The 14,757-nt window shown below is 47.6% G+C and overlaps 7 protein-coding genes across 7 annotated transcripts in view; 1 reads left to right on the top strand and 6 right to left on the bottom strand.

Annotated features, from left to right (window-relative positions):
* Positions 1-2,179, bottom strand: part of MGYG_07759 (sister chromatid cohesion and DNA repair protein BimD) — a gene marked incomplete at both ends in the record, with an annotated part of 4,815 nt that extends 2,636 nt beyond the window's left edge. The window contains 2 exons of the mRNA XM_003170466.1: positions 18-1,685; positions 1,754-2,179. Of these exons, the coding sequence (XP_003170514.1) occupies positions 18-1,685; positions 1,754-2,179 (2,094 nt within the window). The remainder of the gene's footprint in view (positions 1-17; positions 1,686-1,753) is intronic.
* A 700-nt stretch (positions 2,180-2,879) lies between these two features.
* On the bottom strand, positions 2,880-4,523 carry MGYG_07758 (polyamine transporter 1; the record flags this gene model as incomplete). Its single annotated transcript, XM_003170465.1, has 2 exons — positions 2,880-4,070; positions 4,125-4,523. The coding sequence occupies 2 exons, from the start codon at positions 4,521-4,523 to the stop codon at positions 2,880-2,882; spliced, it is 1,590 nt and encodes a 529-aa protein (XP_003170513.1).
* Positions 4,524-5,992: 1,469 nt separating this feature from the next.
* On the bottom strand, positions 5,993-7,920 carry MGYG_07757 (hypothetical protein; the record flags this gene model as incomplete). The annotated part of the gene is made up of 2 exons (XM_003170464.1): positions 5,993-7,584; positions 7,665-7,920. The coding sequence occupies 2 exons, from the start codon at positions 7,918-7,920 to the stop codon at positions 5,993-5,995; spliced, it is 1,848 nt and encodes a 615-aa protein (XP_003170512.1).
* A 908-nt stretch (positions 7,921-8,828) lies between these two features.
* MGYG_07756 (60S ribosomal protein L43) lies at positions 8,829-9,414 on the bottom strand (the record flags this gene model as incomplete). Its single annotated transcript, XM_003170463.1, has 4 exons — positions 8,829-8,892; positions 9,023-9,187; positions 9,305-9,335; positions 9,396-9,414. 4 exons carry the CDS (start codon positions 9,412-9,414, stop codon positions 8,829-8,831), a joined length of 279 nt encoding a protein of 92 aa, XP_003170511.1.
* A 372-nt stretch (positions 9,415-9,786) lies between these two features.
* MGYG_07755 (trans-acting enoyl reductase) lies at positions 9,787-11,272 on the top strand (the record flags this gene model as incomplete). The annotated part of the gene is made up of 5 exons (XM_003170462.1): positions 9,787-9,976; positions 10,052-10,199; positions 10,263-10,335; positions 10,402-10,526; positions 10,579-11,272. The coding sequence occupies 5 exons, from the start codon at positions 9,787-9,789 to the stop codon at positions 11,270-11,272; spliced, it is 1,230 nt and encodes a 409-aa protein (XP_003170510.1).
* A 179-nt stretch (positions 11,273-11,451) lies between these two features.
* On the bottom strand, positions 11,452-12,878 carry MGYG_07754 (epoxide hydrolase 2; the record flags this gene model as incomplete). Its single annotated transcript, XM_003170461.1, has 7 exons — positions 11,452-11,723; positions 11,792-11,843; positions 11,904-12,231; positions 12,290-12,411; positions 12,468-12,575; positions 12,651-12,703; positions 12,800-12,878. 7 exons carry the CDS (start codon positions 12,876-12,878, stop codon positions 11,452-11,454), a joined length of 1,014 nt encoding a protein of 337 aa, XP_003170509.1.
* Positions 12,879-13,548: 670 nt separating this feature from the next.
* On the bottom strand, positions 13,549-14,671 carry MGYG_07753 (pinin/SDK/memA domain-containing protein; the record flags this gene model as incomplete). Its single annotated transcript, XM_003170460.1, has 4 exons — positions 13,549-13,935; positions 14,010-14,078; positions 14,139-14,595; positions 14,661-14,671. The coding sequence occupies 4 exons, from the start codon at positions 14,669-14,671 to the stop codon at positions 13,549-13,551; spliced, it is 924 nt and encodes a 307-aa protein (XP_003170508.1).
* Positions 14,672-14,757: the final 86 nt, after the last annotated feature.

Raw genomic sequence — 14,757 nt, 5'->3', positions numbered from 1 at the left:
TAAACAGGAGAACTTACGTTGTATTCCTCGCAGGCGGTCAGATAGAAATCTATGAACGCCCTCATTTTCACCTGTCGAGATTGAAAAGCGAAGAACACATTCTTTGATCTCTCATCCAGTCCATTGACCAGGGTAAGAATACGCCGGGCACGGATCGAGTCAGGATCTACATCATCATCCTGGCTGCCCTTAATAGCCTTTGACTTCTGTGACTGACCTTTTGCTTGCTTAGCCTTGATTGGGGGATAAGTAAGGGGCAAAAGCATTTCGTAGATGACATGGTCGAGAAGCACTTGAAGGTCGAGGTCATTGGTATAATAGGCGTCAAAAATTTTAGACGGCGCATCTTTAAGAACGTTCATAACTTCCTCGTTATTTGCTTCAACATCCCCAGATGCTACCGCCCACATTCTTGCTAGAACGTTCATGGCTTGTTCGCGTACTGAATGTTTTCTATCCTTAACTCGCTCTGCTAACACCGAGAGAAGAGAGCCAGGTTTAGAAAGGCCACCATCAGATCCAAGCTTCTTGATGACATCCTTATAATTAAACTTTCCCAGTATCTCTACTGCAGCAATTCGAACTTTTTCATCCGCATCTCCAAGTGCCCTAGTAAGTCCTGCTATCAAGTCGTTCGACTCCGCAGTATTCAAACCCGTGCCTCCTGCCGAAGTGAGCAGTATTCTCCCTATGGCTGTGGCCCATGAGGCTCGTACAGAGGCGGACTTATCCTGACGGCGAGATAGGAAGCTTTCGTAGGCTGAAGAGTGGGATACTGAGAATGGCTTAGGTGATAGAGGAGTTAGGAGGGCATTCATGTGGGAGGGAGATTCTGCATCATTTAAGGAAGGACGGGGATAAGCAGCCGGATCCATTGATGGATCGGGAGGAGGGCCTGCAACACCAATACCCGCTGCTAGGTCACCAATGGTCTGTGTTGCAAGAAGGCGAAGTGATATGGAATCCGCAGATAACTCCGCCTCAAGCTGTGGGATAACATTCTGTAGTACGTCGGGGCACGCCCGCCATAACTCTCGTATCAATCTATGAGCCTTGTTAAGATCCTTGATATTTTCACCCTCATCCTCAGAGTCGTCCAAACTATTCCGGCGATTTTTCAATCCGTTGATGCCCGAGGGGCCGGAAGCATCCAGTATGACATTGTTGAAGTATTGACTTATGTAGCTTGTCAATTTCTCTGGGCAAGCGTTACATATAGCTTTCGCCATGTTATAAGCTGGGGGGTAATCTTTCAATAACAGGGTTCCCTGTTTAGCATCGACAACGCCGGTAGCCCCCTTCTTGCCCTTTCCGGTAGAAGTGGCTAAGGACTGGTCTATAGCCCGAGGATCAACGCGCAGGAACTGTGCAACGATCACGTCAATGACTTCAGGGGCTAAACTCGGGGCCTCGTCAATGATTGGAGCAAGAAGTCGCGTCATGTCATATTCCACATTCTTTGCTAGATCCTCCCCGGTTGATGCCTTGGAAGAACCCGAAACAATATCGAAACAAGACGAAAATAGAGGAAGTATCAGGGTATCAGGCGCATGAACATCCGTAAGCAGCACAATACTCTTGACTTCTGCCAATGAAGAAAGAACATATATATGTTGGTCATTATATGCATTGGAGGGGTCTGCCAGCGCTGGAATAATCGAAGTCACAATCAATGTGAAGATATCCTAGAAATTCACCATGTAAAGTGAGCTAGATTGGCCAATATGAAATGATAGAGAGGATTAAAGTGTACCTTCAATTGATTCACAGTGAACGGCGCATTAGGAGCACATAGGCGCAATATGTCCACGACACAGCACGCAGTCCACGCACGAATACCTTTATCTCTATGTCCCAGCAGGTGTCCATCAGCTAGCTCTTGAGAGACCTTCGTCAATGAGCTTCGGTCGATATCCTCCTGGTCTAGCATTCGTAGTTCCGAGCCTAGTTCCTCGAGCCGTTGAAGCAGATGTGCAACTGGTATAGCTTTCCCAGCTCTCCATGAGATCACCTGGTTAAACTGAAGCTTATGCAACGAGCCATCTTCCTGTTCCTCTTCGGATTGTGCTTCCTCTTCCTCCTCTTCCTCCTCTTCCTGCTCCTCCGATTCCACGGTCTCCTCTACAACCTCGACTGGAGCCGCCTTAGCGGATTTACGGGTTCGCTTGCGCGCAGGCATCGTGCGCGTATCCCAGACGTCAGCTAGATCTGTAATGCTATCAGATAGCAGTTTTATGGCTCGAGGAAGTTCAATCAATCATGCGCGGCGCTCAGAGAAGCGTGTCGTGATATGAAGGGCTGAGTTACTTGCTCCGGAATATACAGCCCTCACAGGTCAGCTCGGGGCTGCGACTGAGGCCCGGGGTTGCTTTCGTCGTATCGTGAATTGGAAGATGTAAGACTGAGAGACTCAAAACAGCTCAACGCGACAGACAGACTGGATAAGTCGGTACCAGCAGTCAACCCACAGTTAAGAGCTGTTTGCCCGTGTGATGGGCGCTTTCACCTCCGTCCAGGCTTGCTCAAGGTCGAAAATTCATAGTTATTTCGATGCGCGAGCGCGTTTTGCCTTATGTAACTATAATAAGGTTTAAAATAAATACTGATCACGTGAGGCGAGGCTCCAGCCGCGTTTCAAAAGTGAACAAACAAACCAACTTTAGTTGCATTTTGGTCAAGTTGATAGTGAGCTTGAATTGGAGCTTAGGCAGAAATAGTAGAGGATTTGTTGAGGTAACATTAATATAATATATTTGATCATGATTATAATGCATCCTGTCTAAAAACGCTTCCTCCAGATATGCATAATTACAAAACTCCAAAGCTTCCCAATTTTTAATATATACGAATCAAGGAAAATAACCCAAATATACCCTCACTCACGCCTTTGGAACGAAGCGGCTCATGGCTCTAATTCTAGCTCCGTATACATAAAATAGGATTGGAACTGGGATCATGGCTAGAGTGATGAAGGCCAACACGCTGCTTGCCCATGCAACTCCAAGGTTGTGGTACATTTGGGAAGCGAACATAGGGAAGGCTGCGCCCAGCAAACTTCGGACGAAGGTGTTGGCTGCCAGTGCTGAGTTGGCATATACAAGGTAAACGTCAACAACATAGTTTATGCCTTGCAAGAAAATGATGATCAAGCCAAAACCGATGGGGATACCCGCAACCACTTGTGGCACCCAAGTGATATGTGGCGATGATGTCCAGGCGAACCAGAACAAGCCTGCAGGGAGAGTAATAGCGGCAAATATCATTGGTGGCAGACGGTCTTCTGGGACCAGCTTGCCGGTTGTTTTGAGTTTTTGAGCATATTGGTGTTTGCTGATGTAGATGAGGACGGCACATCCGAGTAAGATACCAATGGAAAGGCCCAATGAAAGGTAGAGCTGCAACGCCAGGGTGGTTTTCCAGCCTCGAACTTCTCCGAAGGAGATTGGGTATGCGAAGAAGAAGAGGTACAGGATTCCGTAAACGACGGCGAGATAGAGAGTGATTAGGGAAAGAATTGGTTCTAATATCAACATCTCGAATGGACGGCTCAGATATTTGTGAACGATATCGTTGAATGTGAGAGGGCTTTCATCAAGACTGGAATGGAGGGCCCAGTTCTTTGTCTCAAATCGAAGCCTTGTTGCTCGGCTTTGTAGGATAACTGGAGCAAAGGTCTCTGGGAGGCTGAATACAGCTACAAGACCTACTGCGGCATCAAGAATGAGAGTGATCCAGTTGGTCCATCTCCAGCCAAGATGTGAAGGGACAATGAAACCACCAATAATAGGTCCGGCAATTGGTCCTAGAAAGGTTGCTGCACAAAATCCAGCAGCCGCAATACCGCGATCAACAGGTTCCCAGATATCTACCAAGGCACCGCCAACGACTGCAAGGGTCACGGAGCCAAAGGCGCCGATCAAGAACCGGCAGACGAGTATAGTTGCGAGGTTTTGTGCTACTGCGACGGGAATCTGGAAGAGAGCTGAAATAATGAAGCAGATGATCAAGGGAAGTCGTCGACCATATACCTCGGAAAGCGGTCCCCAGATGATAGGTCCAAGAGCAAATCCCTTCACAACGTTAATATAGACTTTAACGAACTCAATGAGGTCTTATTAACTTACCAGAACAATAAGTGCGGTCCCAAGGGTTGTAACCTCCACTGAGACTCCATAGATCTTCGCTGTTACTGCTGTAGCTTGACTGAAGACACTGCTCGAGAAAGTGATGCAGAAGGTCAAGATTGAAAGCATCATAGTGATATACCATTTTTTCATGCGGCTGAAATTCTTTGGGTTCTGAGGGTCGTCGGGGCCGTCCCAGTCAACAAGATCGGGGTTCTTCTTAGGCTCATCGTATGATAGAGGAGGCGAAGGGGGAGATCCAGGTATTTCTCCCTTTTCAAGGTCTGACCCCCGCAAGCCTGATGGTTCGGCCATGTTGGTGTTATTTCGGGCTAGCTCTGGGGTATTGGTATTCTTTTCTGGGTCCATTGAGCGAGACGCGGTTGCATGCTCTGCCATGGTTAACACAAGTTAAATCACTTATGTTAGGCTATTTTCACTAATTTAGGAAACAAGAAGGATGTTAGACAACTGGGTAAAGTCTGGTTGTTCATATTCAAGACTGCTCAGTAACGGGATATATACACGCATATATATATATCTATATCCAGGGGGACGCATTTCAAATCCGCCATCGGCCTTGAACACTACGAAGGCCCGAAGCTGACAATCGCGTCGTGACTGACTGTTGTGCCGACATGACACACCAACCCGAAGGGGGTTGAGTACGATGATGCGATCCCTCAAGGGGGTCAAACAGATACAAAAGGAGTACATGGATCGAAGCGATGAAATCATCATGCATATACCTGGTACATTCCATCTGGCAGTGAAACACTGTAAATCGAAGGTTCTCTTCCGTAGCTTGGACATGGTATATGGTTAAGACTACGGCAAAAACGTGCCGGAGGAAGGTATAAGGTTAAATCTCTTAGGATCTAGAAAGAAGAAAGGAAGGACCAACATCAACTAGTCGAGGCCAACAATAAGCCTGGGGACTGTCATTCGTTGATGGCCCGGCCGAAGGACAAGGGATGACCACTTAACTCCGAGCCAGCCGCTGTGACGTCACAATCGTGTCCATTTTACTCCGAGAGATAGACGAATTTGTCGTATCAGAGGAAGATAAAGGTCTGCAGAGAAAGAGTTAGTCTATTTGGTTTTTTAATTTATGCATGGACAAAGGCTTGGATTAACGTAGCAGCCAGGCTCCTATAGGTATGCTGGACGTCGACCGACTGTTTTCTAAGCGGAATGATTGAGAATCGGACTTTAGAAGTAGAGTTATCCCTTTGAATCCGATAACTTTAGTGAAATGATATGCGATAGCACGCAGCGATGTTCCGGAGCGGGTATGTTTATCATCGTCGACTTGAGCATATCATGCTCTTCGTTGTTGATCATTTGAAGTCAAAGCTGAAGTCCGCAAATATCTAGGTAGTTGGTTAACTACACAAGCGAGTCAATATATGGTAGTGCCGTTTTGGTTGCCAATGTTGCTGAGTGGATGAAGATAAGAAGATGGATGAGAGCGCCCTTCCTGTTTATATTGCTACATAAGACTTGTTCTGTGCTGTCGAAAATGTATCCTCCATGTCTGTAGTCTAGTCCATCATCCATCAACTATGGTGCAATCACCAAATGCACCTCGAACCAATCGCCTTAAACTTGGGAAACGCTCATACTCCGTGAACCATGTAAGCCATTAAACCGAACCAGGAGACGCCGATATTAGTGTGTAAAATTAATCAGGAAATACACAGCGAAAGAAACCGTCTCGTTAAACATATTATCAGTATAGTAATACATTTTGGAATTTTAATAAAGTTCGAAAGTTGTTTTTTCCATAGCTGAAGTCGCGCAGGAATTCGGAATTCGGAATTCGTTCAGTCTTCGTTGGGTCATCAAAGTTATTCATAAAGCAGGGGTCAGGACGAAGCGAGTGCCGATCCAGCGCCACTGCTGTCGCTAGCTTCGTTCACCCTAAGGTCTCGAAGTATAGAAACTGCTTTGCTGACTTCTTCGCTGGCAATGATAGCGAGTTTTGACTTGGTCTCTGAGTCAAGGGTTCCAGAGGCATCGACTTGGTCATAAAGAAGACGGGATATTCTTCGATTGATATCCGTGTATTCTTCTTTTGAAACTTCCTTTCGACGATAGTACGGCTTTAGAGCGGAGCTGACCATCTTCTGGAGGTGGGATTTAGTGGAGAGAGATAGGCCACGTGTCGGCGATGATTCATTGGATCGCAATTGGGGAGGTGAAGGGGACAAATCATGACAAGGCTGACGACTGCCGGGTATACGTCTTCGAGAACGTCGAAGGTTTTCTTCTGAGGATGAGCTGCGCGTGGCAGCTGGAGAGCGTGAAGGGGAAAATTCTGGAGAGGAAAAGTTGAAGTCGCTTGGAACGGAGTCTAGAGAACGAGGCGGCGGGGTGGTAGATGATGGACGAGAAGAAGAACGGCTAGAGGATAGGGGGGAGAGGGCGGGTGACGAGGGACCGGAAGAGTTCATGTCCGTGGGATTATAGGGTAAAGTGGCCAATCGAAGTGGGCCAGCATGCAAGTTGGGTGTTGATGACTCTTCTACCTCCCTGAGCAAGGACTGAAGGAAACTTGGCCCGGAAGGGGGAGAATGGCTGTTAAGTGACTGGTCATCGCCATTGGGTAATCGGCCACCGCCACGGCTAGATGATTCTCCTCCATGATCAAGGATATCTGCCAGCGCCTCAGGACGTTTAGTTCTTGGTCGTTTGAGCTTTCTTTCTGGCTGGGCCGGCTCAGGCTCTACTGGAGAGGCGGTAGGAGATTTTCGTTTTCGTCTATTGCATGCCGCCCCTTCCTGTACAGCATTTGCTCGCTCAAAGGCGTTCCAGGCTCTGATTTCATCTATGGATTCCGGTTCAGGGGTTTGAATTCTAGGTCGGGGTCGCGATGGCCAGCCTCTGCGCATTTCCAGTAGGGCAGGAACGGCTTCCCGTAGCCTACTGGATCCGCCTTGGCGTTCAGCAACCCGGATCCTTCGTTCCCAAGCTCTGAATTCCCTTAAATTCGTCTCCTCTTGTCTTCGTTGGAGTAGGGTGCGGCCGGCTCCATTATCTTCTTCATCGTCAAACGGAAAATCGAGGTCAAGGTGAAGCTGGTCCCATACAGACTGCCACACCCGAGCCCAGTGAAGAGCATTTACCTGATTGCTGGCCACATATCTCCGTTGGTCTGCCCTGGTGCGTCGATGGGTAAGACGCATAGGCATATTATTGACGATTGGGGATGAAACGAGGCTGCATTGCATGCAAAACCAGGGTCCAGACGGGACAGAATCCAGGCCCAGACAGTAGGTGTGGCTTGCAACATCACATCCGTCACATAACAGCAGTACAGCTTCGTTGTCATCGTCACCACATATTGAACACGGCTGAAACTCGTCGGTGTACTCAAGTAAGTCATCTCCAAGCATAGACGGATCGATATCGGCAACCTGAACTCGGTCTTCCACAACATATGAAGAGACGGCAGGGCCTGCAAATGAAACAACGGTCAGCATAAATTTCCACCAAACATTGCTGTTGTGGTATAACTATAGGAACAGATGGACGCACCTCCAACTTTGGACGTTAGCTCGACAACATTGAAGTTCTGTCTGCAGATCGGACAGCTGTTTGCCCGTTCAACCCAGGGTTTCAGACATTCGTGATGCAGGTTATGTCCGCGAGGCAGCAGATGGGCGATCTCTACAGCCTCAATGGCGGTGTTCTCCTTGGGCGCCTGGATGGTTGCTGTGACCAGGCTTGGCACGACGTCAGCGGCATCGCCTTCGCCAAGGTCGCCTAAGCACACAATACATGTATCTGACATTGCTGGAGTAGAGGTAGGAGTCGGGGACGCGGCTTGCAGGTTTAGAGTGCGGCATGAAGAGCAGCCAGCGACCGAGGGCAGCTTTTCCACGGCGCAGCGCGGCGGCAAGCAGGGAGCGAAGTGAGGATGTGATGTTAGGAGGAAAGAAAGTTGTGGGGGACGAACAAGCCGGCCGTTCTTTTTGAAGCATGGGCAGAGGGCACGCTAGGCTGCGTCGGGCATAGCGCCGGCAACGTGACTTGCACTCATGACACTATTAGGTAAGCATAGCCGGGCGTGAGCTGGCTTAGTAAGCGCGAAGCGAGAGGCAGGTGAGGCCGGCAGCGAGGACGGCTTTGGGGGGAGGAGACGGTGAAAGTGAGGTGAGATACGAGAGGCAGTCAGCAAGCAGGCGAGGGAGGCTGGGTGAAGGCAGCGACTGACCTGGCCACTGCGGGACTACATAGAGGGTGCCTACTCCCGGCGCTGCAGAGCAGTACGGCGCAAGTTGCTGGAGATAGTCAGCGCCAGATAACGACACACAGTGTCAAGAAAGATAAAGCTGGAGAAGTCAGGAGCTTGATGGCGGCGCGGGCCATTGAGAAGCAATGGGAATTTTATTTGTCTTTTTATTGCCTTAACATCTATTGGTAATAGTCGATATTCGCCGGACCTCGTTTTGTGAGCTCGAGCCCAGACATTTTGTGCGCGCTATCGACATAGACATAAAGCTGTCGACCCTTTATTCGATCCATTGCTCTTGGCTCTTTTTTTTGTTTGTGCTTTCCCTCGCTTGCTCAGAAAGAATGCGGAGGGGACCGTTTCAGGGCGTCATCATCATATGGTTTTTGATTTGGAAGTGCAAGAGAGAAAAAAATCCCCATGTATTAAAACTAAAGAAATAGCAACTCCATTGTTCCAACCCATATTTATACCTCGGCGATTTCTCGTAGACGACGGATGGTCGATCTGGTGGTGGCAGCTGCGGCGGTGCTATACGTTGTGTAAATATTTCCATGTCAGTTCTGTGCCTCCTTTCCCCTCTCCCATGATATCAAGAGATCTTTGGCGGTTCAAATCTGGCTGGCCGTGCTTGAATGAAGCTGCCGGGGGATCGACTTACGAGACAGTCCAGGCACCTCCGGCGACGGTCTTGCGGCAGGAGCGGCACTCCCAGATACCAACGGCAGCGCGCTTTACGGTGTTCTTGCCGCAGAATGTGCAGATGTAACGGGCGTGCTGGGTGACTTCCATCTTCTTCACCTGCTTTCGGAGCGAGGCACCGTATCTGTGATTTCACCAAGTCAACTTTCAAAATCCATCGTTCATCGGCTTCGTGCGAGTAGTGGTTTCGCTTTTGTGCTGTCCGTTTCGACCATCGAGGGAGGAATTGCAACAATCGTACCTGACACCATATTTACCGGTAACACCGACCTCTGCAGAAATCAGTTAGCAATCAATCCGTCCGCGCAATAATCCACGGGGTTCGAACGTACTCTTAGTGCGCTTCGTCATCTTGTCGCGCTTGTTATGTGATGCAAGGGCAACGAAAGTCGAGATGTGATGATTGAGAAGTTGGAGTTGCACTTCTTTTTTTTCTCCCTCTCCTTCTTTGGTGTTTGTGTGTGTTCGCTTACCTGATCGCGAGACTTGGCGAGATCCCGTGACAAGTTATTCTCACGTGAGATGAGCCTCGGCTTGGCTAGTAAAGTCTTGGCAGTTTACCTTGGAAATCGCATTTAGGGTGCAAGAGATACAACCAGGAGAACGACGCACAGGAAAACAACAGGCTGCTATTCAAGGGTACGAAAGGCAGAAGTCTGGTATACAGAGCCTACTTGGCGGCCCCCTTCGCTCTGCCTGTACTCACAACAACTTCAAATCACAATGGAGCACCCCCGCACTCTCGAGATTGTGTTACTCGGGGCCACTGGATATACTGGAAAGCTATGCGCTGAACACATTGTCAAGAATCTACCTACCAACCTCGCATGGGGAATTGCTGGCCGCTCTGCAGAGAAGTTGGAGGGTCTATCTACCAAGCTACAGGCACTTAACAATGACCGCAAGGCTCCAGGTATGGTATCAGACAGCGGCCTACTTAGGCATTGACCTTTTTGCACCAATAGGATGTGATGCTAACCTGGTGTAGAAATCCTATCTGTCCAGTTGAAAGACGCTGAATTGAAGGAACTGGCCTGCAAAACCAAAGTTATTATCAATTGCGTGGGCCCGTATCGCAAGTACTCTACCCCTGTGGTCAAGGCCTGTGCTGAAAATGGTACCCACTATGTTGACGTGTACGCCTCTTGATCTCTTAATTCCCTTGTTTCTTATTTCTCGATATTAATTGTTTTGTATAGGACTGGAGAGGCGCCTTGGGTCCGCGATATGATCCAGAAGTTCCACGAAACTGCCAAATCTACTGGTGCAATTGTAGGGCCCTCTCAAACCTTCTTACTCTTTCTTCCGCTAGAGGCCAATCTTAACTAAGTTTCATAGTTGATATCTGCGAATGGTATAGAAAGTGCGCCAGCTGACTTGTTGACGTACTTCATGGCGAAATCGATCAAGGATCAGTTTGGCGTTGTCACGGATGAGACAGATATGTCTCTTTACCATATAAAGTACGTTTAGCTGATAGCTCTGGGCGAGATAATTGCTAACTCTGAACTATAGAGGCAAATTTAGCGGTGGTACGCTTAGAACCATTATCGATTTCTTTGATAACATTGATTCCAACAGCAGTGACCCGTACTGCACCTCGGTCTCAAAGCCTGCCCAGCCAAAGTCCGTTCCCATTCTTCGCCGCATCTTTGGCGTGCATTACGTTCCAGACATTGGAGTCGGTACCACCTGTGTCTGTGAGGCGTGCGATACCGCGATTGTCCACCGTACTAGCTCATTGATGCCCCAGCTGTTCAACCCTAATTTTAGGTTCTGGGAGAGTATGAAAGCCCGCAATATCTTTACCGCTGTTGGATTTCATTTTGCCCTCATAGCTGTAGCATTTGTTCTGCTAATATCGCCCGTCCGGTGGATTTTGCCTCGATATCTCCATCCTCCTGGCGAAGGGCTACCAGAGGAGGCCAAATCAGGCTTCTCTATTGAATACAGGGGCATTTCTACTGCTAAACAGGATCAGCCCGGAAAGAAGGATATCAGAGTCCTGGGTTCATTCTGTTACGACGGATGTCCTTACAGGCTTACGGGAATTTTTCTTGCTGAAGCCGCCCGAATTCTGGCTAGGAGCGAGAAAATCGGACAGGATAATAAAGGAGGCTACCTTACACCTGCGTCCCTGGAGGATGAGTATATTGAAAACCTTGAGAAGGCTGGAGCACATTTCAAGTCTACCGTTCTAGAGCATTAGTTGATGGGAGGCCCATCTGTTTGACTGACCGCATATGTTTAGATGAGTTTGCTATATATGAACCACCTGTTGTAATTATCAATCTGACACTAATATGCATGTAAATTTAATGATTTTCTCCTATGCGTCTAAGGAAGCAGAGACCGATAGTGCGGCCCATAGTCGTAGTGAGCTTGTATCTACAGCCTTACCTTTCCCCCAAACACAACACCTTCAATCCAGTTTTTGATGTGCACATTGCATTCTTTAGGTTTTTCCCAAAGAGCCCAGTGTGAAGCAACAACTTCAGCTTTGGTAAGATTTTTGATTTTCCGGCCCATATTACGTGCGAGCTCTGGCCGAAGTGCCATATCTTTTGTTGCCGAGATATAAAGAACGGGTATATCGATAGACCTGTTTAAGAACTCCTGCTCTTCTTTCCAGTTTTGCTCTCGGGTTCGATACCAGCTCGCTATTAATTAATGATCAATAAATGGACTAGTTATTTTCAAGGAGACACAGCTGAGGTAGTTAGTTTACCTGGCCCATGCAAACCGGTTCTTGAATATTCGTCCACATAGTAATCCATTTCCTAAGTTGAGCTCAATTAGAACTTGAAAACATCACTGATTGGAAATGGTTAGGTACGTACTGCATCAGAGAGAAGTGGAGACTGTTGAATATCTGGTAATTTGTCTAGTAGAACGCCTTTTTCCATGCTCACTGCTGGTTCACCACTTGTTGTTCTGCCACCATACATGGCATTCAAAAATTGACGTATTTTCTCCTTTGACTGAATGATGTTTTCCAAACCACCATTGGCAAATTGAGCCTGGTACCCAAAGAATGGTATCTTTGCAATTGTTTGTTCGAGTGATTGATATTCCTTGGTTGGCGGCCAGTAAGGGGTACAGACCGAAAATACATGGGTAACAAAGTCTGGTTCGTAGAGAGCAATACGATAAACAATGGCACCGCCCCTGACATGGATTAGTAAATGTTATGTCTGATGATGGTAGATAAATAAGAAGCCTTTACCAATCATGCCCTCCAAGGATAACTTTTGAGGAACCCAACTGGTGCGCAAGTTCCCTCATGTCTTTTGCACATTGCCTGTAGCCATAGCGCCAGGCAGACTCAGGGGTGAATTTCGGGGCTTCCTGTATAGAATCAGCACAAATCACACAATACTAGAAAGCGAGAAGAAAATACACACAGTGCGTCCATAACCCATACAGTCTGGAGCCACAACTCTTAGACCAAGGTTGAGAAGCGTCGGGATTTGATACCTCCAACCCATAGAGAGGTCGGGAAAACCATGGATCTATACTCAGCCAATATCGTGCATTAGACCACGGTTGAGGATAATGGATTGATTATTCGATGAACGAAAGCGGACCAAGAAGATAGTTGCTCTATATTTGCCATCTGGGGGAGCCGCAAGGAGGTACCCTATTTCGTTGTTAGTGATTTCTATAGCTCTATGGTGGTGATCATACGGACGAGTTGATGCAACAACCAAATATATACTGAATGGGGAAGTCATACCGTAGGTCGTTCCATTAACGATAGTAGAACAATGCTTGACTCTCGGGTCTTCCGGCACTTGTATCTTATTCAACGACATATTGCCTGGTATGTAGAACAAGCGAACAAGAGCCGCTGCTTGCTGGCCGTTGCGGTTGCGCAGAACTAAGTTTGCAGATATATCTTCTCCAAGTAATCCGTGTAAATTAATTGTTTGTTATCGGTGGGATGGTAGATATCAACATCAACAGAGATGGCGTTGTTTCGGCCTTATATACCCCTGGATTGAGCGGGATTACGCATATGGTGGATCCCACTTCCTAGCGTGGACAGCCGAGGTTAAAGTGGACTAGCCGCTGGTTTACTACAGTGACAACGACAACGACTTCTACAGAAAACCAGCACAAGGCATAAATACTTTTGAGGGGCCGGATCAATCTGTTTGCTTGGTGTTAACTGTAAACCATTGTTAAGAATTATTCGGCTTGAATTATGGCTTGGGGAGAATGCACCTGTTGAGAAATCGCGTTACACATTCGGCAATGCCGAAGACGCACAGTATGCGAGTAGAAACCATTTTCTCGCCAAAGACAACGGATATGATATGCTTTGGAAAATGTTAAGAGATGCCGAGGAAGGCGCTGGCTGCAAAAGAGAAGAATAGCTAAGCCGTATAAGTAGTAGAAATAGGATAGGCGGCAAAGTGTCCAAGTATCCGTTAGAACAAATAAGCGAAGGGGATAAGGAGAAAGAAGGCATGATCCGTCAAGTTAATAAATTACAGCATCCTCGGTATTCTCCATTAGTACCTCACCAGAGTGTTCCTCATCAAGCCCACTTGGGCTTTGGGGCTGTGCGAGAGGTACTGAGACAGGGGTTGTGTTAATTAAGGTTCGTTCCGGAGCCTCACTGGTCTGTTCGAGCGCGTCAGTATTAGATCCTATGGGGTCTGTGATATCTTTTGTGGCCTTATCCTCAACGGTATTAATATTAGATTGTTCAACGACAGATTTCCGCTCATCAGTCACTGGCTCGTGTTGTAGTTGATGGTGTTGGCTCGAGTTCATTCTTTCCTTCTCTATACTTGTTTTTACTTCTGCAATTTGGCTTTGGATCTTTGTTTCGTCTTGAGGCCGAAGGTACCACGGTCGATAATACTATTAACCGGTATCAAGATTAGCCTGGATCTTGCCGAGTCATACATAAAATATGCAAGGGAAGGGCAAATTACCAATGGTGGTTCCGCTTTGGTTTGGAGAAAGTTTGCCATTGCAAGCGCGTTCGCGTGACGAATTTCGGTCTTTCAAGCCGTTAGTTAAAGTATCCTTTCGTGAGCAAGTTGCCCATATTGTTCACATACCGACTGGGAATCATAGAGAACTTGATCCTTCCTCCTCGCCGCCAAAAGATCTTCGTATTTCTTTTTGGTTAGTTCATTGTATTCCTTATCCTGAAGCTTCAGCTTTGCTTGTTGCTTCCTGTCGATCTCTGAGCGTTTTCTCTGCGCTGGCGTAGATGAACTCTGAGAAAGCGTTCCAAGTAGAGCACCGAAAAGCCTACGGCCACGTTTACGTTCCTCGTCCCTCCCTGTCCTGGGTTGATTTGCTGCCCTCACATCACCGGAATCATTCGGCCGCCGAGTATCCGAAGAATATGATGGGATGGCAGACTGAGTAGCATGCTCGGAGACCCCGTCTGCACTGAGCCGTCTCCTTTTACTGCTGCTGTTACTTGAAGTGCTCTGTCTTCGCTTCGGTAGAGCTTCTGGGCTGGGATATTGTGGGGGTTCGGGTAGCGCGACTGCAGATGCAATTGAACTGTATTTATATTAGCAAGCTCACATACAGCTTGGAAGATTGTAGTCTGAGGACGTGGCACTTACCTTTCTGCCATATGTAATAGCTGCGATGAGATCTGTAACTGAAATGTTGTGCTATTTAGCTGCGATGTTGTCCTATGGCATTGACCATCTTTTGCTC

The sequence above is a fragment of the Nannizzia gypsea genome, genomic scaffold, assembly GCF_000150975.2.
Source record: "Nannizzia gypsea CBS 118893 supercont1.7 genomic scaffold, whole genome shotgun sequence".
Lineage (NCBI taxonomy): Eukaryota > Fungi > Ascomycota > Eurotiomycetes > Onygenales > Arthrodermataceae > Nannizzia > Nannizzia gypsea.
The sequence above is the reverse complement of the archived record's forward strand: the minus strand, read 5'-3'. Positions and strand labels throughout refer to the sequence as shown.